This window comes from Dipteris shenzhenensis, chromosome 4 (genome assembly GCF_047967505.1).
Source record: "Dipteris shenzhenensis isolate YYH24624 ecotype China chromosome 4, Dip_SZ_1.0, whole genome shotgun sequence".
NCBI lineage: Eukaryota > Viridiplantae > Streptophyta > Polypodiopsida > Gleicheniales > Dipteridaceae > Dipteris > Dipteris shenzhenensis.
The window spans coordinates 14046307-14069267 of NC_141599.1; the positions used below are offsets into that span (position 1 = coordinate 14046307).

A 22961-nucleotide genomic window follows, 5' to 3' on the forward strand; every position below is an offset into this window, starting at 1 on the left:
CATGAACTCAAAAGTGTCTGTGACAGAGTCATAAGATCTGATGAATTCTGTACACAGTTCCACATCCACAGGAGGGAAGATGACCTTGTCGAACTCAGTTAGACACAGGGTCTGGATCTTTGAAGATGTCAACACCGAGGATAGTTTGAGGTTTGGATCAAAAAGAGGTTTAAACATAACCCGAATGTGGGAGAGAGGAGGGGTGGTTATCGAAGGGCTTTGTATCTTTGTTGGCCTACCTGACCCTTATGAATGTGGTCTCCGTGCAGAGGGGGTGTAATCTGAGCCCCCATGGTTGGAAGAAGAGGCACTGGAGCTCTGAGAGTGGAAAAGAACCCCCCGCTATTGTCTTGATTGCGGTGGCTCTCCATCCGAGATGATAGTGATGTTTGGACCAAGATGGGATGCATCATTGATGAAGTCGGCCCTGCTAATGAAGTCGGCCCTACCGATGAAGTTGGCCTTGCTGATGAAGTTAGCTCTACTGATGAAGTCGGCCTAGCTGTGTAGTCGGCCCTGCTATAGAGGCTGTAGGCATGGGTGAGGTCATGTGCACTGCAGAGGCTGCCTGAGACATCATGGTGGTATAGAAAGGGGTGAAAAGCTTATCTCTGGGCAACCGTGGCTTATACTTGGGCTTCTTCTCGAGCATGAAGAAGAAACAAGAGGTGAAGTAGAAGCTGATGACGAAGTAGGAAGGGGAGCTGATGACGAAGCAGGAAGGTGAGTGATGACAAGGCAAGAAAGGAAGCAGGAAGGGAAGGGGAGCTGATGACGAGGCAAGAAGGAAAGGAAAGGAAGGGGCGCTGATGACGAGGCAAGAAGGAAAGGAAAGGAAGGGGCGCTGATGACGAGGCAAGAAGGGAAGGCAGGAAAGGAAGGGGAGATGATTGAATCAGGAGGTGAGCTGAAGACGAGGCTAGAAAGGAAGCAGGAAAGGAAGGGGAGCTGATGACGAAGTAGAAGGTGAGCTGATGACGAAGCAGGTGAGCTGATGACGAGGAAGGGGAGCTGCTGTTGAGGTGTTGGCAAGGCCTGTTGAGAGACAACGAGAGAGTGGGGCGGGTGATAACAAGAGGGGGAGCTGATGGCGATGAGAAGGGGAGCTGATGGAGAAGCACGGAGTAGAGCTGAGAAGGGCAGATCAGAAGAAGGAGCTGAGTTTGAGAGGACAGCAAGGTGGCAATTTGAAGCAGGCTGTCCAAGAGGGAGAAGCGCTCCAAGGACCCTCCTAGGCTGCCCACGAGGAAGAGGCAATTTGCTGCAGGCTGCCAGGGAAAGTGAGGCGCAATTGGAAGAAGGGCTGCCGGGAGAGATGCGATCAAAGAGAGGGTGCTGCTGGGAGTGATGCGATCCAAGAAGAGGGTGCGAGATGGGCTGCAAGGAGATCGTGCTGCACCTGGTTGGTGCAATCCAAGGAGAGGCTCTTGCTAGGGAGCTGCCAAGAGATTTCGTTGATGGAGGGAGCTGCTGCAGGAAAATTCGTTGATGGAGCGAGGGCTGCTATTGTTGATGGAGGGGGGCTGCAGGAGAATTTGCTGATGGAGGGGAGGGGGGGCTGCTATCGTTTATGGAAGGGGGCTGCAGGAGAATTTGCTGATGGAGGGAGAGGGGGCTGCTATCGTTGATGGAAGGGGGCTACAGGAGAATTCGCTAATGGAGGGAGAGGGGGCTGCTATCGTTGATGGAAGGGGGCTGCAGGAGAATTCACTGATGGAGGGAGGGGGGGCTGCTATCATTGATGGAAGGGGGCTGCAGGAGAATTCGCTGATGGAGGGGAGGGAGCTGCTATCGTTGATGGAACATAGGTGACAGAGAGGTGAAATGGGGAGGTGACCTAGGAGTGAACAGGGATGGCCTAGGAGTGAACAGGGGTGACCTGGAGGTGAACATGGGTGACAGAGAGGTGAACATGGGGAGGTGACATAGGAGTGAATAGGGGTGACCTAGGAGTGAACAGGGGTGACCTGGAGGTGAACATGGGTGACAGAGAGGTGAACATTGGGAGGTGACATAGAAGTGAACAGGGGTGACCTAGGAGTGAACAGGGGTGACTTGGAGGTGAACATGAGTGACAGAGAGGGGAACATAGGGAGCTGACATAGAAGTGAACAGGGGTGACCTAGGAGTGAACAGGGGTGACAGAGAGGTGAACATGGGGAGGTGACATAGGAGTGAACAGGGGTGACCTAGGAGTGAACAGGGGTGACCTGGAGGTGAACATAGGTGACAGAGAGGTGAACATGGGGAGGTGACATAGAAGTGAACAGGGGTGACCTAGGAGTGAACAGGGGTGACCTGGAGGTGAACATAGGTGACAGAGAGGTGAACATGGGGAGGTGACATAGAAGTGAACAGGGGTGACCTAGGAGTGAACAGGGGTGACAGAGAGGTGAACATAGGGAGGTGACATAGGAGTGAACAGGGGTGACCTAGGAGTGAACAGGGTGACCTGGAGGTGAACATGGGTGAATAGAGGTTCAACCTGAGTGACAGGGGTGAAGAGGGATTAAGGAGAAGTGTGCGCCAGAGAAGGCAAGGGCTGTTTCCATCTTGCCAGAGAAGGCAAGGTCTGTTTCCGTCTTGCCAGAGAAGGAGAAACTCAGTTTTTATTGGTCTCCCACCAAAGAGTGCAACTGGGCAGAGAGTAGAAGCTTGACAGGCGTCTTGCCAGAGAAGGCAAGGTCTGTTTCCGTCTTGCCAGAGAAGGAGAAACTCAGTTTTTATTGGTCTCCCACCAAAGAGTGCAACTGGGCAGAGAGTAGAAGCTTGACAGGGTTAGGAAAGGGAATACATTGTTGTTTTTTTTTTTTTGAATGAATAAAAATTCAACTAATAGGAATGGAAATCCTTATCCAAAGAGAGAGAGTCAATGTGGATGATACTTCTTTACCCGTGAGCCATTTACAGGTGCTGGTAACTTCTTGCCCTCCAAGGTGGCCAAATAAACCCCTCCACTGGGAATAATCCTTGTGATAAAGAAAGGCCCTGTCCAGCCACTGACAAATTTGGGTTTATGCTTCAGGAACTTACTGGAATGTAACAAGACCAAGCTGCCAACTTGGAATTCCCTCTTCCTGAAATTTCTGTCATGCCATGCTTTCTGCCTTCTTTGCTAGACTTCCTGAGCAAGGATCGCTTCACGACGATGTTCATCCAAGGCTTCAAGATCCCATAATCTCTCAAGTGTCCATGCCTCCAAGTTATCATCCATCTCTGCCATGACCCTAGTGGTCTTCATGTGGAACTCATAGGGCATAACCGCCTCCAAGCCGTAAACTAGCTGGAAGGGTGAATATCCAGTGCTAGCCTTGTATGCTGTTCTGTAAGCAAAAAGAGCAGCTGGTAGTAGAATATCCCAATCTGCCAAGGAATGAAGGCATAACCGAGCCACAATATGAGACATGGTCCGATTGGAGCTCTCGGCCAAACCATTGGCTCGAGCGTAGTATGAACTAGAGGTCTTGTGAACAATTTGCAGTTGGGTGATGAGGTCAGTGATGACATCATTGAGAAAGTGGGTACCTCTGTCACTCATCAATTCCACAGGACATCCAAACCTAGAAATGATTTGATCATACAAGAATGAGGCCACAACTTGAGCAGTGCAGGTCTTCGCTGCCTTAGCCTCCACCCATTTAGTGCCATAATCAGTAGCAATCAGAGCATACTTGTTCCCTCTTCGAGTTGCAGGAGAGATGGGTCCAACAAAATCCAATCCCCATCTATAGAAGGGTGGTACAGGGCTGGATGGCTGAAGGGGAAGGTACTCCCATCGGGTAGGCTTCGGCCCCCCTCTTTGACATGAGTCACAGTGGCGCACATAAGCATAGCAGGCTTGGAATAGCTTTGGCCACCACAACCCAGAGCCCATTATCTTTCTAGCAGTGGCCTCTGGTGCCATATGACCTCCCCCCATTCCTGAGTGAGCCTCCTGAAGGATGGCTTGTGTTTCATGAGAGAGCACACACCTCCTTAAAATGTGGTCCTTCCCCAACTTGTACAGCTGACCCACGATTAGTTTGGAAGGAGCAGCCTGAACAATCTGCCTCCGCTTTTGTGCTGGAGTTAACCCTTTCGGGAACTCCCCTGTAGACAACAAGTGTACAATGTTTGCATACCATGGGGGAAAGCAGTCCACAGCAAACAGGCAGTCATCTTTTGGTACTGTGGCACCGACATGGAAGAGGCCCGCATCTGGAAGGTCATCATCAACTCCTATGGCTGCTTCACCTGAAGAGATCCTTGACAAGTGGTCTGCTGGTTGATGCAATTGGCCTAGGATGTCAAAGTCAAACTCTTGAAATAGAAGAATCCACATGCTCACTCTCCCCCCAAGCGTTGGTTTGTTCAGTAAGTACTTGAGAGCTCGATGATCAGTAATGATGATAAACTTACTGCCCAAGAGATAGTGCCGATACTTTGTCATGGCATAGACCATGACCAAGCCCTCGCGTTTAGTGGTGCTATAGTTTCTTTCTGCTCCATTGAGTTGTCTGCTTGCGAAGTACACAGGTAGGTCGAGTTTGTGCTCTTCATCTGGTTGGGCCAATATCGCCCCAATCGCCAGCCCACTTGCATCTACATGCACATGAAAAATGACATCCCATTGAGGTTGCCGCAAGATGGGTGCCTTTACTAGACGATCCTTGAGGTTGTCAAACGCCAGTTGTTGAGGTGCCGACCAGTTGAAGGACTGCTCCTTCCGAAGGAGTTCCGTCAACGCCACCGCTATGTCAGCATAGGACCTGATGAATCTTCTATAATAACCCACATGTCCCAAAAAAGACTTGACTTTTCTGGGTGTGCGAGGAATAGGCAAGGTCAATATCACTTCCACCTTTGCTGGGTCCGTGGTCATTCCCTCAGCCGAGACGATGTGGCCAAGGAGGACCCCTTGCAAGGCGAGGAAGAAACATTTGTCCGGATTCAAGCACAACCTAGCTTCTCTGCACTTATCAAAAACCCATGCCATTTTATTCCATCCATTGATTTGATGGGTGTAATCAAACTGCACCCATGATGAACGAAGGTGACCATTCCCATCATGCCTCATGAGGTTCCTGGTTCACTTGATGCTGGCCACCTTTGTTGACATCTGGAACATGAAGCACTTCTCGTTTGGTAGTCCCTAGCCTGGAAATCTACTATCATAAAGGAGTACATTGACATTTTCTTTACAGGAGGAAACTTGTCGAGACCTATAACAATGTTATATATGCCAAAATAGATGGATGGTAAGCATATGTCAAAAAATAGAGAGGTAGAAAGCATACTATGTATGATTCCCCATTAGTGGAATAAGCTCTTTCAAGAAAAAGTTCAATTCTTTATCCTAAATAATTCCTTCAATTTGAAGGCCTTCATTAGCACACATCATGGAGTTCTTTAGCATTTCCTTTGCCACGCTCATTAGAACTTTGCTAGGAGTCTGCATCTCTATCAACTATACCTTGGCTTTGGATGTTGTTGATAAGGAGAGCTGATTGTTGTTAATGCGGTGTCGGTTGGAGTGTGGACCTAAGGATTGGTATTCTGATTGTTTAATAACTATGCTCTAACATGTAGATAGCAAAGGGGCTTATTCTGCGTCAACAGTAGCTGACGGCCCGTTTTCCCAAAGGAGGGGACTTCAATATCCACAATCTTCTTTTCTTTTTAGGGAATGAGTTTGGGCATGTTCTTGAATTCATTTATGTGCATATCTATATAGGGGCTTAAGTTGTTGGGTAGAAGATGCATATGTTAATGATTTTGTATGTGCACATCACTTTCTTGACGTACAACTTTTTAAACTTTTTCTACTGATTGCAACATAGGTACATGAGATCAAAGTTTCAATATTTCTTTCATGTGGTTTGGTTAAATAGGTCTGTACTCACAGTCGTAGAAGCAATGTTGTACTCATTTGTTTTTGTTCACCGTGCTTGCATAATCTAGTGCCATATCCTTCAATTCCTTGAGTTCAATTCCTTCTAAAACGTAGGGTGATGCAAAAGATGGTTTTGGATATTAAAAGAAAGGATTTGTGCTCCTTGTAAGGAGGCACATTAGTTGTATGAATCTAATTGAGGTCAATTTGTGTCATTTGTTGGTAATAGAAGTCTATCATGCACTACATACTAACATTTTTCTCTTTTTACAGAGTTTGTTGGGGCAAAAGGCCTTAGAAAATCAATTGCAGAAAATAGGTGTCTTTGAGAATGAAGAATCTATCTCTAAACACTACTTCCTTGATGAACGTTTTAAGCTTTGTAAGTAAACATTTCTTCTTGTCAATTAGAAGGAACTTTTTTTTCAATTGTCGTTGCATGTATGATTTATTTAGGCTGAAGTTTCTCTAAATTGGATATGTGTGCATGTTGAAATGAAATCGTTTAGACTTCACAAGCAATTGTAGCTTGAATGAAGAGATTTTGGACTACTTTTTGATTAGCCTTCTCCTTTAGTGCTAGCCTTCGTCACGGCTGAGTCTGCCCTTCACCTCCAGAGTGCCCACAGAAACTCAGTACGAAGACTTTGTATAAATGGATGCTCAAGTATGTGTGGGTGTGTGGATTTGTATGTGTGAGAGCATATTTTGATACTATGGTCTACACCCGCTGTTGGGTGCTAATGACGTCACAGAGGATGTCATAGTAGCTAGTTTATGGTTTTCAACCTTATGAGTGACTATCATGAGATTGAAAATGCACTATGTTGTGTTTTTAGAGGATGAGTTTGGGAATGTTCCTGGATTCATCTAGGTATATGTATGCATGTGTGAAAGAATAAAGAGAGAAAATAAGATTTAGCAAATTCTTAATAGTTTCAGATGGCCAAAATGGCCTATGTGTCAAAGTATGATGTTCTGCTTGCACTATGATAGGTGAAAAGCACAACTTCTCTCTTTCACTATCTAAAGAAAGAATGGAGTGCAAGCTATAACTTTGCTTAAAGGAGATGCAATGGGGTGTGCATGTAATGTACATAACCATCTCATACCATGAAAGTGAAAACTAACAATGTGCGCAATGTAGTTTAACTCATGCTTGCTAGTCAGAGAGCCATTGTGTGTAGGGCAGATATTTGCCATTTGGAGAGGCCTAAGAGAGGGCATTGTCTAGTGTGAGGGCAATCAACAATCTTCTCATACCAAGCATGTTCAGGAAAAGGTCAACTCACACTTTGCCTTATCCCGTTTGTGGGGACCATATCTCGTCTCTTGCTGTTGCAAATGGGTGTTGGAACCAAGCCTCGGGTCGAGAGAAGGGGTGGGAGAGATCTAGGTAGAGGCAAGGATGCTACAAAGGAATGAGGGGGAGAGGGACAAGCTCATAATCAGTGCTATGATTGTTGACGCGCACATCATGAAAATCGACAATGCTCTCCTCTTGGCGTCTCTATGTGGCAAATATTGGCCTTTACACACAATGGCTGTTTGACTAGGTGTCTTACATATAGATCTGTTGACTTAGGCCCAAAGGTTTGATGTGATGTTAGTGATGCCATCTCAAGGTGAAAGATGGATTGTGACTATTTGCTCTCAAAACTACTTGTTAAGGTAGGCTGTTCAGAGCTTTTGGCGCAACCTTCCATCTCCGTGAGGGTGTTTCCTCCCTCCCAATGAATGGGGTAGTAGTGAATAGAGACATGCACCATGACGTGTGCATCATCAGTCATAGCGCCAGTCCCTTAGACTAGACAATGCCCTCTCCTAGGCTTCTCCAAGTGGTGCATGTTTCAACTCAGTACTATCCAACTCATGAGGAGGGAGGGGGATGGAGAAGAACACCCTCATGGAGTTGGAAGCTTGTGACGACAGCTCTGAAGCACCTACCTGAGCACGTGGTTTTGTGAGTGAGCAGTCACAATCCATCTATCGTATTGAGAGGACATCAAACCTATGGGCCTAAGTCAATAGGTCTATGTGTTAGACTCAAGAGGGGTGACAATACTATACTGCAACCATCTAAGAGAGGTACTTGTAGTGGGCAAGAGAGATGGTTACTCTACATTCATATGGATACATATATGGGGGGTAATAGCTTGAGTTGTAAAAAGGAAATAGGTGTAGAGTCTAGAGAATTTCTCTAGACGTAGCATTGTACAAATCAAGACCGCATCCCCCACAAGACGTGCTCCCTGGTATTTCCTCTAAGGAGATACAAAAAGCTGTTGTCAGCCTTGGAACAGAACTTCCAAGGACCCTATGTGCTCATAGCACGTCTAAAGAAGAGTATACATATATGTGCAAGGCTTTCATGATGGAAATCATACAGAAATATAAAATATAAAATATATGTCCAAGGCTTTCTGATGGAAATCATACAGAAATATGAAATAACTCCCAAATTGATTGTATAAAATGGGTCCACAAGTAGTTCTCTATGAAGAAACCAGAAGTTGATTGTATAAAATGGACCCACAAGTAATTCTCTATGAAGAAACCAGAAGTCTACAATGAGAGAAATCTTTGCCAATTCAAGTTTTTTCAATAGACAAGTCCAAGTGTCAGACCCCTCAACCAATACAAGTGCTTGACCACTTCTTGCTCCCATCAGGGAGCTGAAACAAGAATTATGAGAAAAAAACTTCCCTTGCAGTTCTCTCCCCTTTAACTAGCCCCCTTAGTTTGTGAGGTACGTACGTAGCTCATGGGTTGTGCAAGAAAGTTTATTAATGTCCACGGAAGACCAAGAAGTCTATGGGACAACATGAAAACCAATTAGTACACCAGCTTAGGGAGGGTAGCTCCCAGGGAGTCTATAAAGCAGCTCCATTTATTTAGAGTACCTACATTATGACTTGGAAAGAAACATAATCGGCCGTACATCAGTTTAAGACTGAGGGTCTTTTGGCTTGGATTTAAACTCTTTAATGAGTGTTACACCCTCACGGTACACTGCCCATTTCCGATCATTCCTTGGAGCCTTGACCTTAGCTAATTCCGTTGCCTTATTTTTCAATTGATCTCGTGTAAGTTCTTCAACTATGGATATCTTAGCTCCTTTCAGCTACCTTATTTTGCAATTGATCTCGTGTAAGTTCTTCAGCTATCGATATCTTAGTTCCTTTCAGCTTGTAGGATTGTCGGAGAAGCTTGACTCGTAGATCCCTTGAGTTAAGCATAATGATAGCATGGCCTTTACACTGTAAGATACGAGTTGCTCTGCGTTATATTTCAATTGATCTCGTGTAAGTTCTTCAGCTATCGTCGATATCTTAGTTCCCGCATACTTACTCGCTTTGGCTTCTCAGATGCATGGATCAGAGGGGTGTCAGTCCTCTACAGATCAGCCCACGGCCAGGTTCTTATAGGTGGAGTCAAGGGAGACACGTTTGAGATTACCAGATCAGTCCATCAGGGTTGCCCCCTAGCCCTCTTTTTTTCCCTTTTTGTGGCTGAGGCTATGAGCTATTACATTAGAGCTCAAGCTGGAATTGTAGGGCTCAGGCTTCCTCTAAGGCAAGAGGATGAGCTCTTAGACAGTGAGTTGGCAGATGACACGGCTGTATTTTTGGTTGCCACTCCACAGACACTGAATTAATTCAGGACAGCATTGGATTTGTTTTGCATTGCGGCAAGGTGCACACATTAATTGGAACAAATCCAATGGCTTTTGGATCAGTAATGAGGACACTCCAGTCTGGTTCACTTGGATTCAAAGGGGAGTCTCCGTTAGATATCTGGGATGCCAGTTTGGGTTGGACATCTCTCTAGCACAGCAGTTCGCTCTCATGTTGGAGAGTATCAGGAGGAAACTCATCTTTTGGAGTTCAGCCAGTCTTGACCTTGCATCCAGAGTTGTGGTTGTGAACCAGGTATTGTTGGCCACTGCTTGGTTTGTTTGCTCATGTTGGTGCAGATCTAGAGATTGTATCGCTCAGCTCATGAGACCTACTATTCTTTGTCCATTCACGAAGTCTAGGAGAACTACTATTCTTTGTCCATTCACGAATCCATATACCTTAAAAAGATCATGAGGCCCAAAGGTATTGGCTGAATGGACAGCATTCACTATTGGCTCAATAGTCACGGTAGATTTCGAGGGTGATAAGGTAGGAGCCCCACCCTCCTGCTTCGATGCCTTGGCTTTCCCTTTTATTGAATTCGTCCTGGCAATTTTAGCCAAGAGAATGGGACACTTATGCCATACGTGCCCTGGCTTATGTTTCTTACACCCGAAACATTTTCCTTCCTTAATCAACTTCTTCTTCTCTTCGTTCGTCATAGAAGGAAATGGCACCCATCTAGGACATGATTGGCTGTTCACATTCTTGGAATATGCACCTCTTCATGCACATACACTTTGGAGTACACACCTTTTCATGTGTGACTCTTCACTCTCTATATAAGAGAGGCCCAATTGTATGGATGACATACTACAAATACTCAAGCAATACAAATATTCCTTGTTCTCTGCTATTTCAGTCTCTTTCCGAAGACAATATTTACACTCTAAAGGCACTCCTCCTGGATATCCTCCGCTTCCGACAGCAGCTCCTTATCCTTTCTCAGATCCGTGGATTCTGCAGTGACACCCAATTCGGCATCACCAGTGTTACCTCATTCAAGACCTTTGCCAGATTTCCACGGGTGGTTCCATCCTACCTCCGCTGCCCTCTCCAACATGAGCAATCTCAGGGAGCAGCCCGGATCTTCTTCCAGGAATGGTACAAACTAGAGCGCAGTCTCGTGCTCTTCTCACAGGGACGTTAGATATCTTGAACCGCTCGCGTGCAGCCTCTTTGGAGATAAGCGACCCTAATAAAAAAAAGACCCCTGAAGTAAACATACAAGGTGAAGCATTACTTCAACTTCAAATTTCTCAGCTTCAGGACAAGATTTCTGACTTGGTCTAGAAAGTCCAACAACTCCAGGATTCTCATAGTATTACATATACAGAGGATGATGTGTCGCCACCGGACGATTATGTGGACCCGATCCCACTAGAGGTAGAAAACACTGAACTTTGCATCCTCTATTGCTTACTCCAAGCTTCCATAACTAAAAGGCTTGACATTAAACTTTCGGAAGCCTACACTGGTTAACGAAATCGCCGAACAGTTGACCAATGGCTCGCAAAATTGCGCATGTACTTTGATACTGTCGACCTCACTGAAGGCAAGAAGATTGCCTTGGCAGCCTCCCTCCTCAAAGATACAGCTTTCCTATGGTGGCAACGAGGGTTAAAGGACTACACTGGTCAATGAAATCGCCGAACAGTTGACCAATGGCTCACAAAATTATGCATGTACTTTGATACTGTCGACCTCAGTGAAGGCAAGAAAATTGCCTTGGCAGCCTCCCCCCTCAAAGATACAGCTTTTCTATGGTGGCAACGAGGGTTAAAGGACGGCAAAAGTGTGTTAACTTTTTGGGAACGTTTTGAACACGTGCCTCATAAGCTATTCATACCTGCCAATGCGGACTTTCAAGCACGTTCAAAACTTCGACAGTTTGAGCAAACGGGCTCCCTGTCTTTCTACATCTCTCAGTTCACCACATTGGTGCTGGAGATCGATGGTTTAACTGTGACGATTGCCTTCATGCTTTCATCTCAGGCCTAAATCCCTCATTACGCATTGATGTCCTCAAAGCAAACATCACCACCACAGCCGGAGCTATTGCTTACGCAGAGCGCATTACAGATTTCCAAAACACAGGGAAGCAGAGTTCTAATAGAACACAAAACTCTAATATGGCCAAGGGTGCTCGCCCTCAAGATAACCCCACGTTCATAAAAAACTCCGGTAATCAAGGTCAGCGACAGTCTCAAGATCCCAACAAGTCTTAGAAATCGTATGTTGGATCCCAATAGAAGCACTCCTCCAAGGATCGCGCCTCTTCCTCATCATAAAGTCATGACCTTCATCACCAACATAAAGATGTGGCCTCTGACAAGAAGAACAACTCCAGCACAAAAGGACTTTGTACCATTTGCACGGGCGACCATAGATGGTTCAATTTTTCAAAGCGACCAAAGCAAAACTTGAATATGGAACCTAGTACTTCCCAAGTAGAAGATGCTACCCCACAACAAGACAAGAAAGGCGAAGTTGTTCGAATGGCAAATACCATCGACATGAGCCTTGCTAGCAACCCGGAACCTTCCGTGGCCACTCAAGTACTTTGCATCCAAGGATCGATTCGAGGAACAACAGTCACTATCCTCATCGACAGTGGCTGCTCTCATAATTTCCTAGCTAGTTCTATGGTCGAAAGACTTCGGTTGACCACCAGTCCTAGTCCCATGGACTATTAGATTGAACTCGCAAATGGAACTACCTTCTTGTGCAACACCTGGATCAAAAACCTGTCCTTTCGCATCCAACATTATATGGACAAGTTGAACTTCGACATCATGCCTCTTTCTCGATACAATGTCATACTCGGACAACAGTGGCTCTACGACTATGATCCATCAATCAGTTTTCGCAACCATACTATCCAGTTTGTCCACCAGGAAAAACTTATTGAGCTAGCTAGTTCTAGGGACTCTCCTTCAACTCTAGTTACCTCCGCCCTACAAGTAAAGAAGTGGGTTTGTAAACGTCAAGTAAAGACTTCACTTCTGTTGGTTACGGTAGTAGAGGAGACACCAACAAAGGATCCTCCTGAGTATCTCAACCAACCTTTTTTCTAGCCTTACCTGAATATTTTTCCACAGGAATTGCCAAAGCAACTAGTTACCACCTCGACGACCAGTGGATCACCCAATTGAACTTATTCCTGACAGTAATTCACCATCGAAACCTCCTTATCGGGTTTCTTACACTCAAAATGAAGAAATCAAAAGACAGGTGACCAAACTACTCGACAAAGGTCACATTCAGCCTAGTCGCAGCCCTTTCGGATCTCCTGTACTACTTGTGGAAAAAAAGAATAAGTCAATGCGCCTCTGCATCGACTACAGAGCCCCCAACAAGCTCACTATAAAAAACAAGTATCCATTGCCGCCTCTTCGATCAACTTCTACACGTAACACAATTTTCAAAGATTGACCTTCGTTCAGGTTCACATCAAATCCGCATACAAGAAGGAGACAGCTTTTCGAACAAAGTATGGACACTATGAATGTTTGGTCATGCCTTTTGGGTTAAACAATGCCCCGGTCACATTCATGACACTAATGAATGACATCTTCAAGCCTTTCCTTGATATCATCATGGTTTACCTCGACGACATCCTCGTTTTTAGCAGATCCCTACATGAGCACAAACATCTTCACCAAGTTTTTGAAGTTCTCCGCGCAAATTCTCTCTACATCAACGTTGAGAAGAGTGAGTTCTTCAAAACCCAACTCGAATATTTGGGACATGTTATTTCAGCTCAAGGCATCTCTGTGGATCCCAAGAAGGTCAAGGTAATCCGAAACTGGCCTACTCCTAAGAATGTTCATGATGTCCGTTCTTTTCTCAGATTGGCAAACCTCTACCATACAAAGGTCTATCAATTTTTATAGATTGCAGCTCCGCGTGTCCGAATTATTGAAAAGTGCCGTGCTTTCTAGTGGCTTCCCAAAACAGAGTATAGTTTCCAACAACTCAAGCAAGCACTCACTACCACCTGTTATGGCCATTTGAGGTCATGACTGACGCTTCCGACATCGCTACAGGAGCAGTCTTGATGCAAGAAGGCAGAGTTCTTTCTTTTGATAGCCATAAACATTCTGATATCCAAACCAGATGCCCGTTTTATGATAAGGAGTTTCTTGCCATTGTACATGCCTACCGCTCTTGGAAACATTATCTCATGGGAGCCGACTCAGTGGTAAAGATAGACCATCACTCTCTAAAGTATATCTTTACTCAGCCAGTAATGAACGCTCGACAAGCACACTGGGTTGAGTTTTTGGCCAACTTTCACATGACCATTGAGTAGATTCCAGGACTACGCGATGTAGTTGTAGATGCTCTCAGCAGGTTAACTCTAGCATCATCTATGGTAATCTCTACATTACCTGTGGATGTTTCGAATTCATTCAAAGGGAAGTATCTCAATGATAAAGACTTCGGCAAAGTAATACAAGTTCTTTCAAAAGATCAACCTTCTACTTCCGAACAGAAGATCTTCTCATCCTATTCTTATATGGACGACCTTCTGTATTATCAAGATTGCATTTGTGTACCACATGACAAGAATGTTCGACGTCTTTTGTTAAAAGAGCATCATGTAGTTCCTTATGCTGCCCATCCAGGCATCAACAAGACTTACACGTTACTCAGTGCAACATACTACTGGCCTCAGATGAAAAGCGACGTCATCAAAATGGTTAGATCTTGCTTATCTTGTCAACAAATGAAAGCAAGCTGACGACTTCCAACAGTACTTCTTCAGCCTCTTGCAGTTCCAAGTGAAAGGTGGGAAAGTATTTCCATGGATTTTATCACAACACTATCACGATCATCTAGAGGTAACACTCAGATTATGGTAATTGTTGATCGATTGTCCAAAATGGCACACTTTGTTGCTTGCAAAAGAAGTGCACAGGCTCCGGACATCGCCAAACTCTTCATACAACACATCTTTCGACACCATGGATTGCCCAAGAACATCATCTTAGACAGAGATCCTAAGTTTACCAGTCACTTTTGGATTTCTTTGTTCGAATCTTTGGGTACAACTCTACTGTTCAGCTCAGCCTACCACCCAGAATTAGATGGCGAGTCTGAAAAAGTCAACCAAGTTCTGGAAGAAATGCTCCGACATTTCATATTTCTTTGTTAAAGACGTAGATTCCCTATGATGAAGCAGTTCCTCCTGCAGGTGACTATGTCCCAAAAATCAAAGACGATTATGTTCTCCTTATTCCTGGTCGTATTCTGGACTATCGACAGAGCGAGAGACTCGACATCGACTTATCACGGAATTCCTTGTTCTTTGGCGAGATCTGGACGACTCCGACGCTACTTGGCAATCTCATGAAGATTTACAATAGTACCCTGACATATTACAGCAACAGAAATCGAAGACGATTATGTTCTCCTTATTCCTAAGCGTATTCTGGACCATCAACTGAGCGAGAGACTCAACATCGACTTATCACATAATTCCTTGTTCTTTGGTGAGATCTGGACGACTCTGACGCTACTTGGCAATCTGATGAAGATTTACAATAGTACCCTGACATATTACAGCAATATTTTCAGAATTTACCGTGATATTTTCTACACTAGTTCATTATCTCCACCAGGGTCTTATTCTGAGTGGGAGGGGATGTCACGATCTGTGACGTATTCCTTTCTCTATACCTTAGACTTATGGATGGTTTGATGAATGGACACTTGTGGAAAGGTATGCCCTTTTGATGGGACACTTCCTATGAGGCACAACCCATCACAAGAGAGACATTCTATTGAAGAGACACTACCATTGTAATGTACCCTCTCATCACGGGTCACACCCTTCACAAGGGATACACACCTCTTCATGCACATACACTTTGGAGTACACACCTTTTCATGTGTCACTCTTCACTCTCTATATAAGAGAGGCCCAACTGTATAGATTACACACTACAGACACTCAAGCAATACAAATATTCCTTGTTCTCTGCTATTTCAGTCTCTTTCCTGTTCCTTAGTACATTTCTAAATATAGTAAATCTAGGATTTCTTACATGCCCCCTAGCTGGGCTAACCCCCTAGCTGGGCTGGGGGTTCAGCCCATTTAGTAGTTAACCCTTGGGTGGGGTTGACCTCTGTCGAGGTTCGGTTAGGTCAGAGTTAACCTAGGTTAGGTTAAGTTAGGGTTTTTTCCCCCCAAAGACAACAACCTCAATTTTTATGGATGAGGGGGGTTCAAAGGTCCGACATGTAGCCAAGGAGCCTTCCACCTCACCCTCTTCAAAGGGCAGTCCTCTAGTGGGTGAAGGTTGCAAGGCTTCTAGGATAGTGTCATTGTTGTAGGAAGCTTGGCCATCTGGCTAAGTCCTGCCCAATGTTTGTAGCTGCCAGGGAGCAAGATAGGGTGGTGAACCAAGGCCAAAGTAGCAAGAGCCCACCTATTATCTTTTCCCCTTGCCACCGCCATGCTTTTATGACGAATCGGTGCCAATCCAAATCATATCTTGGCCTTGCTAAGATCTAAGAAAACTGGCATAATAACCATTACAGCACGGTCCCATCGTCTTGTAGGCATTTGAAATGGCTGAAGTGTTCTTAGCCTCTTCCCTCAATCCTACCTGGCTTTTTCACAAATGGTGCATGATGAAACACATGCATAAACTTATTTGTACACGTGAGTCCAATAAACAAACCTTTGAAGCTATTTTACATGGACCAATGACTGGCATAGGTGGATTATGATTATCTTTCAGTATTCTCTGCCAAATGCATTGAACAAACAATACATGGCACTAAAAGTTTTGTGTGCTCAAATAAGACTACGGCTTCTTATTGCATATAAATAATGAGCTTCTTATTTATGGCTATTGTGTGACCTTCAACCCGATGACCTTCAGCCCAGCTTCTTTGGTTTTACATTTCGTGGCTCATTGTTCAATTCAGCTCAAGATCTTTGAGTAGCCTCATGCTTTTCTCTTTTATAAAAGAGACTCTAGATACATTGCCTTGAATGCTTGTCTATATTGATAAGATTTGGAGCAGGGCACTCCAAGAAGGCCCTATCAATTTGACTGTACAGCTTGTTGTTGCATGTAAGACCTAACTTTTCATCTTCTCTGACTTTCCATAGTCAAACTAAGCTTAGATGCAACTGATTTGCTAATTTGACTCGAAAAGAAGGAAGGTTGAATGCCTTCTAAAGATGACAACTTCCCCTTCCTTCCCCTTCTTTTGCACGGCTCGTCTTTTGTGTGTCTGTGTGTAAATTAGATATGGTCTACATTCTTTGATGTTATCACTCTTGACAAGAATATTGGCTTGTTGCTTGGGTCATTATTAATGATAATGATTCCTTTTCTTCAGTGGCACCAATTTGTGCGTGCGTGCACACGCATTTGTCACACACACACAAATTGTTACATGTGATTTCTTTTGCTACTATAAGCTTTAACTGATCTTAAATATGGTGGTTTTGTTACAGTGTGGGCTGAACATGGTGATGATATAAGCATGCAATATACTGGCACTCATGCATTAAAGGGAGATTTTGTTCGGTACGTATTAGAAAATGGTATTGGGTGATTTCTCATTACATATATCACTAAAGTCCACAGTAAATGCAATATGATGACACATTTCTTTCTACAAGGCATGGGAAGCGGACTGTGTTTGGGCTTATACAAGATGGTTGGAGTGCGCTTGCTCGGTACTATTTAAATAACTTTCATGATGGGAGCAAGCAGGTAAGCAGTATTAGTACATACTTAATTTACTATAAAAATTCTGATGAGTGCAGTGATCAGGTTGTGGTATCTTATAATTGTCATTGAGTATTGTCAAAAAAGTCTCAATAATAACCAAGATAACAAGTGGTGCAGGATGCCATAGATCTTATATCTGGACACTATATCGTAAGCCGATATAAGCCATCCCCGTTTCAATTGAATGGTTTTGAAGCCTTTGCTGTAAGTGCTCTTCAACCATTTTAAAATTTTATGTGCATATGGATGTGAGAACCTTCACATGCATGTAGCTGAAGTCATGTCTGCACTTGTGTAGTTTTTATGCTTGATTAATAATTGAGTCTGAGGAACATGATGGTCTTTTGCCCTTTATTGGTTCGTTTCAAAGACCTTGACTATGTAGTTTCCAGATGTATCTTTGATTAGGATTCCGTTTGGTTCCTTCTTCTTGTCATAGTAAATCTTTACTTGCCATAGGATGGAGTATGGACAACGTTTGGGTATTCTGATGATCATTGTTTAAGGTTTCAAGTTGTGTAGCTTGATAGTCATATCATTGTGCATCCTCATGGATAGTATGTTGTTATGTATGCTTTAAAAGAAATGAGAAAGGTTCTACATGAAGAATGCTAGAGGAAAATCCCTTTGGTTGGATGATGGTAATTCCACTTAAGTAGGTGTGGCTGACCAAATTTCTTGCTAGTTTGAGTAATCATGTCTTTACATGGAGATATGCTGCTACATTCTACCTCTTCTGTCTACATTGGTCATATGTACACCTTGGACTTGTCCATTTTTGTGTCGCTCTTGTTTAGATCTGGTAGGATATGTCTGATTATTTTCTTTACTTGGTGACCGACCTTTCATGAAGGGTCATGTCAAGAGAACTGAAGTAATATTTGGGGTTCATATGCTGTCCACAATAACTGAAATTTTGCGCTCCCCATTTTCCACAAGTGTTCTTTGGTATGCTTCTCCAGGGTTTGCATTCTTATAAAGGTTTGCTAGAATTTCTGCTTTCAATCTCCTACACCATTTCTTGCTTGCCGATTCCTGAACCAGTTGAAAAGCTTTTGCCCTTGTTTTCTTAGAGCTGGCCTTCCATGAGAGAGAGAGAGAGAAAGAAAGAAAGAAATATTTACATCCTCGGAAAGCCTCGCGGTACAAGCCACAAAGGGCTGGAGCAAAGGGCACGCTAAGGCCCTTGCTGAGTACTATGCTGAAAATAAAACAAAATAAAGAAACTCAGTAGCTCAAACAAAATATCACGTGCTATTTGAGGTAGACTGAGACTGGAACTAGAACTCAAAATCCGTAACCCGATACCTTGGTGGCACGCCTATGGGCAGTGAAAATGTCTTGGATCTACGTCTATCAAGGGGTCTCATGTTGTGGTGGCAGAGGGGGGCTTCTCGATCTATGAACTCATCAAGCTATGTTTAGAGGGACACCTCGTCTCGGGAGGTCTCCTCTGCCGATACCGTGGTGGCACACCTATGGGCGGTGAAGACTGTCTCGGATCTGCATCTGTCAGGGGGTCTCATGCTGTGGTGGCAAAGGGGGGCTTCTCAATGTGTGAATTCGTTGAGCTATGTTCAGAGTGACCCCTCGTCTCAGGCGGTCTCCCCTGAGGAAAGCTGTAATAGGTCTGACCTCAATAGAGGGTGCTTTGGTAGCTGTCGTATCGTGAGTGGCCTCTGCAGGCGTAGAGAAAGTGCTCTGTGTCAATCACTCCCAGTGTGCATTGCAGGTAGATCCGTTGCTCTCCCTGTCTCAATCCTCACTTGATGGGATGAAACCCGCATGTGCCTAATAGTGATTCTCAGTGCATGTGAGACTTCTCTGTCCTCGAGATATTGGGGTTTAATGATGAGCCCTTTCTTTGAGATGCTCAAGAATGATCGCGGTAAAAATGGGCCTTGGTGGGAAGCTCTTGATCCCCCCGCCAAGTTCGATACGTGTGGAGTTGGAGGAAATCTAACCATGTGATATGGTTAATCTCATCTTGTGGGATTGACTCAGGGGGTGCATTCATACTGTACTGAAAGGGAGGGAGCCTGTCCATTTGAATCCGATGTCTGGCAAACCATGTGGACACGTGCATACCATGTGTCTGCCCCCTCTCTTAGTTAATCTTCTGGATGACTCCAGGGCCAACCTCAGTAGTCTCCAGTGGGATAGGTCCCAAACTCTATGCATGAATGTCACGCTCATCTTGATAGGTGAAACTGAGTCGACGAAGCCCTGCATGTGAGGTGTTGAGGACAATAATCTTGGTCTTCCCAAGGTTGACTATTAGCTGTCTCTCTCTGCAAAACACCTCTAGGGCCTCTAGATGTCTCTGCAGCCCCTCTGGTGAGGATGAGATAAGGACTATGTCATCAACATATAGCAGTATCTGTATCATGAGAGAGAGAGAGAGAGAGAGAGAGAGAGAGTCCAAAAATCCTATGAGATCAAAGGCGCTGAAAATCAACATGAGAGTACACCCGCATGGGGAGAACTAGAGGTGTCAATCATATTTCCATGAAACTACTGATAAACTGAAACTAGGAATAGCATGAACTGAAAGAAAATCCATTTGTCAGGAGTAAGCTGAGGTAGCTCTCTCATCATGTCATGTCTTGTCCTGTATCAGTCATTCATGAGTAGTTTGAGCTCCATGTGGGCCCAACTAGGGTCCCATCGGGGGAGGGGGAGAGAGAGAGAGAGAGAGAGAGAGAGAGAGAGAGAGAGAGTTAATGTCTGTAGAAGGACTGTGACTAAAGAAGCGAAAAAACAAGGAACAACATGAACTGAATTCTCCATAGGCGGGGAGTAGCTCCTGTCCTATCCTATCATTTGTCGTTCATGAGTAGTTTAAGCTCTGCATTGACCCAACTGGGGTCCCATCAGGAAATCATCGGGATCTCTACAACAGTCTCATATGTGCCACTGGCATCATTGACTGCTTCCTTTGTAGGATGGTACTCATGGCTTATGAAAGGCAACCTGACATTGAGACACCACAATGGTGCTACCCTGAATGGGACAGGTGCTTATATGATCTCTGTCTAGTCTTCTGCTGACCTGGTATGCCTCAAAATCAAGGTCCGGTCTCGCCACCTCCTCCTCCTGTGAATAAGTTTGTGATCTCCTGTTGTCCAGGGCCATGAACCATAGTGGTTCTTGTGAGTCTAGACCTAAGTCCGGGTTGACATTGTATATGAAGAGTGCAGTGCATCTCTGGTTTAGGAAATGACTGCTCATATCAGTGTACCCCTGGATGAAAAGGCAATGAACCTCTCTTGGATCTCATGGTATCTTGGACATCACATCAGGACATTTTCCTCAGTCTCCACCTTATGTGTGTTGCAAAGAGTACATAGCCTCAAATCACTACAAAGTCCTGTGTATGCAATTCAGATGGGAAAGGGACTCCCGGAAGTGCGAAAATAAAGTGCAAGAAATTAAAAAAACATGTCATGTTTTTGGACTGACAACAGATCGGAATTGATCTTGTGGACGGAAATCCACAGTTCTATCGACAGATATCCCCATGGAGACTGCACAAACATAACTCCTCTGCAGTGATTGATGGAGTCTTTTTCTGTTCTTTGTTTTGGTTTTAAAGAGAGAGAGAGAGAGAGAGAGAGAGAGAGAGAGAGATGAACAGTCCTAATAAGATTGTCCTACTTTATATGCAGTATCTTCCTCTGGCTTCAGCTCTGATTGTGGCGGGATTAACCCTAACAACAAGCTCGATTTGGCGAGGTATCTGTGAATCTTTCTGTGTAGTGTAGCGGTTACTGTTCTCATATTTTCTTGTATTTGAGTTTGGATTCTTAAAGTTTTTGCTTTAAAGAAACCAGTGCATTGACATTTATTGTTTGACTATAGAAAATTGTTCTGGTAAATGATTGTTGTTTTTATTCTCAATGCAGTTGGACAAGATGTACATTACTTCATCAAGTCAGTACTATGGGCAGGCTTTACAGCTGGCATTGCAGCTGCCATCAAGGTAAATGGAAGACAGTTCTGCAGTCGTCCACGCCTTTGTAAACTATTTTGAGTTTAGGGTACTTGAAGGTCGGGAGAATCCAATTCTTTTGTACTTGTGGCTGATTTGTCCTCTGTTTAATAAGAAAGGAGACAGGAGTACTAGGGCATAAGTAAGATCAATCAGCAGAATGCAATTGATTATTATAAGTTGGACCTGCTGGGCAGTTTTGTTGTACCATATTTGCCTGGATGCGGAGCTTGAAAGCATCTTTTTGTATTATCTTTCCAAAAGGAAAGTTGTCCTATATGCGATGTGACTGAATTTCTTTCAAGGCCAGGTCCATTGTTCATCTGTCATGGGCCCTCAATTGATTGTAGAATACATGTGAGATGTTATCTCATTGCGTACTTATGATTGATACAATGTATGGGAGTCTATTTTCACTAGACTGTAAAGGAAATCCAACAGATTGGGAGAAATACACGGAGGAAAGGTTAGATTCCAGTAAGCATCTAGAGACCCATAAAATGATGCAAATATGAGGTAATAATGAAGGTTAAGTTCAATATGGCGAGTGTCTTGGTCAAAGGGTTATTGTATTCATGACTCTTGATGGCCTCTCTCTTTGCAGAGCTGCATATGCAGTCCAGAAGTCCATACCATGAGAAGCACAGGCAAGATAAGATAATCAGTAATTGCTATTGCAAGATGTTTTGCTACTTTCTTTCCAAAAATATATTGGAAATTCAAAGAGGTTGTTGCAAGCAGTGGATAACCATGGAACATTTATAATTTCCTGCTGCTCCTAGTTCTTCCCCTGGCTGCCCATTTGGCACCCTCAAGATCTCCGCTGCCTTGGACCTCGCTCTGGCTCCCCCTTTTCATTGCCCTTGTTTGTCCATTTCCTTTGTGCTCCCGGTGCCCCCCTCCACTTGCCCTTTCCCTTCTTCCTTGTTGCCTCACAACCCTATGTTTCTTGCCCTTAATATCTATATCCCCCCCCCAAAAAAAAAAAAAAACCCCCTTGCCTCTCTATACTCTAGCCTGGGGTAACATTTTTCCTTGCCCTACCCAAGGTACTCTACTTGAGGCCACAATTTGTAGGCCCTTCGTTGACTTCGTCCCTTTTTCATATCGCCTGGGATTGTTGCGTCACCCCCCTTCAAGGTCACTTATCCCACTCAGTATCCCTCTATTGGTGGCCTATGTTATTCAACACTTAATTTCACTCCTTTTCAGTCGGTGTATGGCCTTCATAGTGGTTTATCGTATTTCATCACACCCAATTTGAGAATAGCCATACAAGAACCCTTATGAGATCACAGAATCCCTGGAGGAAAGGCTATATTGGAAAGACATATACAAACATGGTAGAAATCCTATCATGCCATGATAGTCGAAAAGAAAAGCTAGAAAGCAAGGTCTGTCAAGGATAAAGAAGGGAACACAACATCTATCGTTGCACAATACAAAGGTTAACAAAGTACAAAGTGAAGAAGATACCTCTTATTATTGGACAACTACCAATCTACTTCAAGTATAATCGGCAATAATTCACGCGACATTATGAAGCCTTGGCATCCATCAATAATAAGATTGAAAATTTGGGTACACACATCTTTAATAAAATAAAACTTGTACAATTGGAGATACAAATCGTCGCACAAGCATGTACATCTCGAAAT

The 22961-nt window shown here is 44.2% G+C and overlaps 1 protein-coding gene across 2 annotated transcripts in view; it reads left to right on the forward strand.

The window, feature by feature from the left end:
• Positions 1 to 21759, forward strand: part of LOC147902495 (phosphoinositide phosphatase SAC6-like) — a 77117-nt gene extending 55358 nt beyond the window's left edge. For both annotated transcript variants that reach the window (XM_087373536.1, XM_087373537.1), the window contains 6 exons: positions 6146 to 6254; positions 17033 to 17105; positions 17201 to 17294; positions 17430 to 17516; positions 20981 to 21047; positions 21218 to 21759. In XM_087373536.1, the coding sequence (XP_087229662.1) occupies positions 6146 to 6254; positions 17033 to 17105; positions 17201 to 17294; positions 17430 to 17516; positions 20981 to 21047; positions 21218 to 21345 (558 nt within the window). In that variant the 3' untranslated portion in view covers positions 21346 to 21759. The remainder of the gene's footprint in view (positions 1 to 6145; positions 6255 to 17032; positions 17106 to 17200; positions 17295 to 17429; positions 17517 to 20980; positions 21048 to 21217) is intronic.
• Positions 21760 to 22961: the final 1202 nt, after the last annotated feature.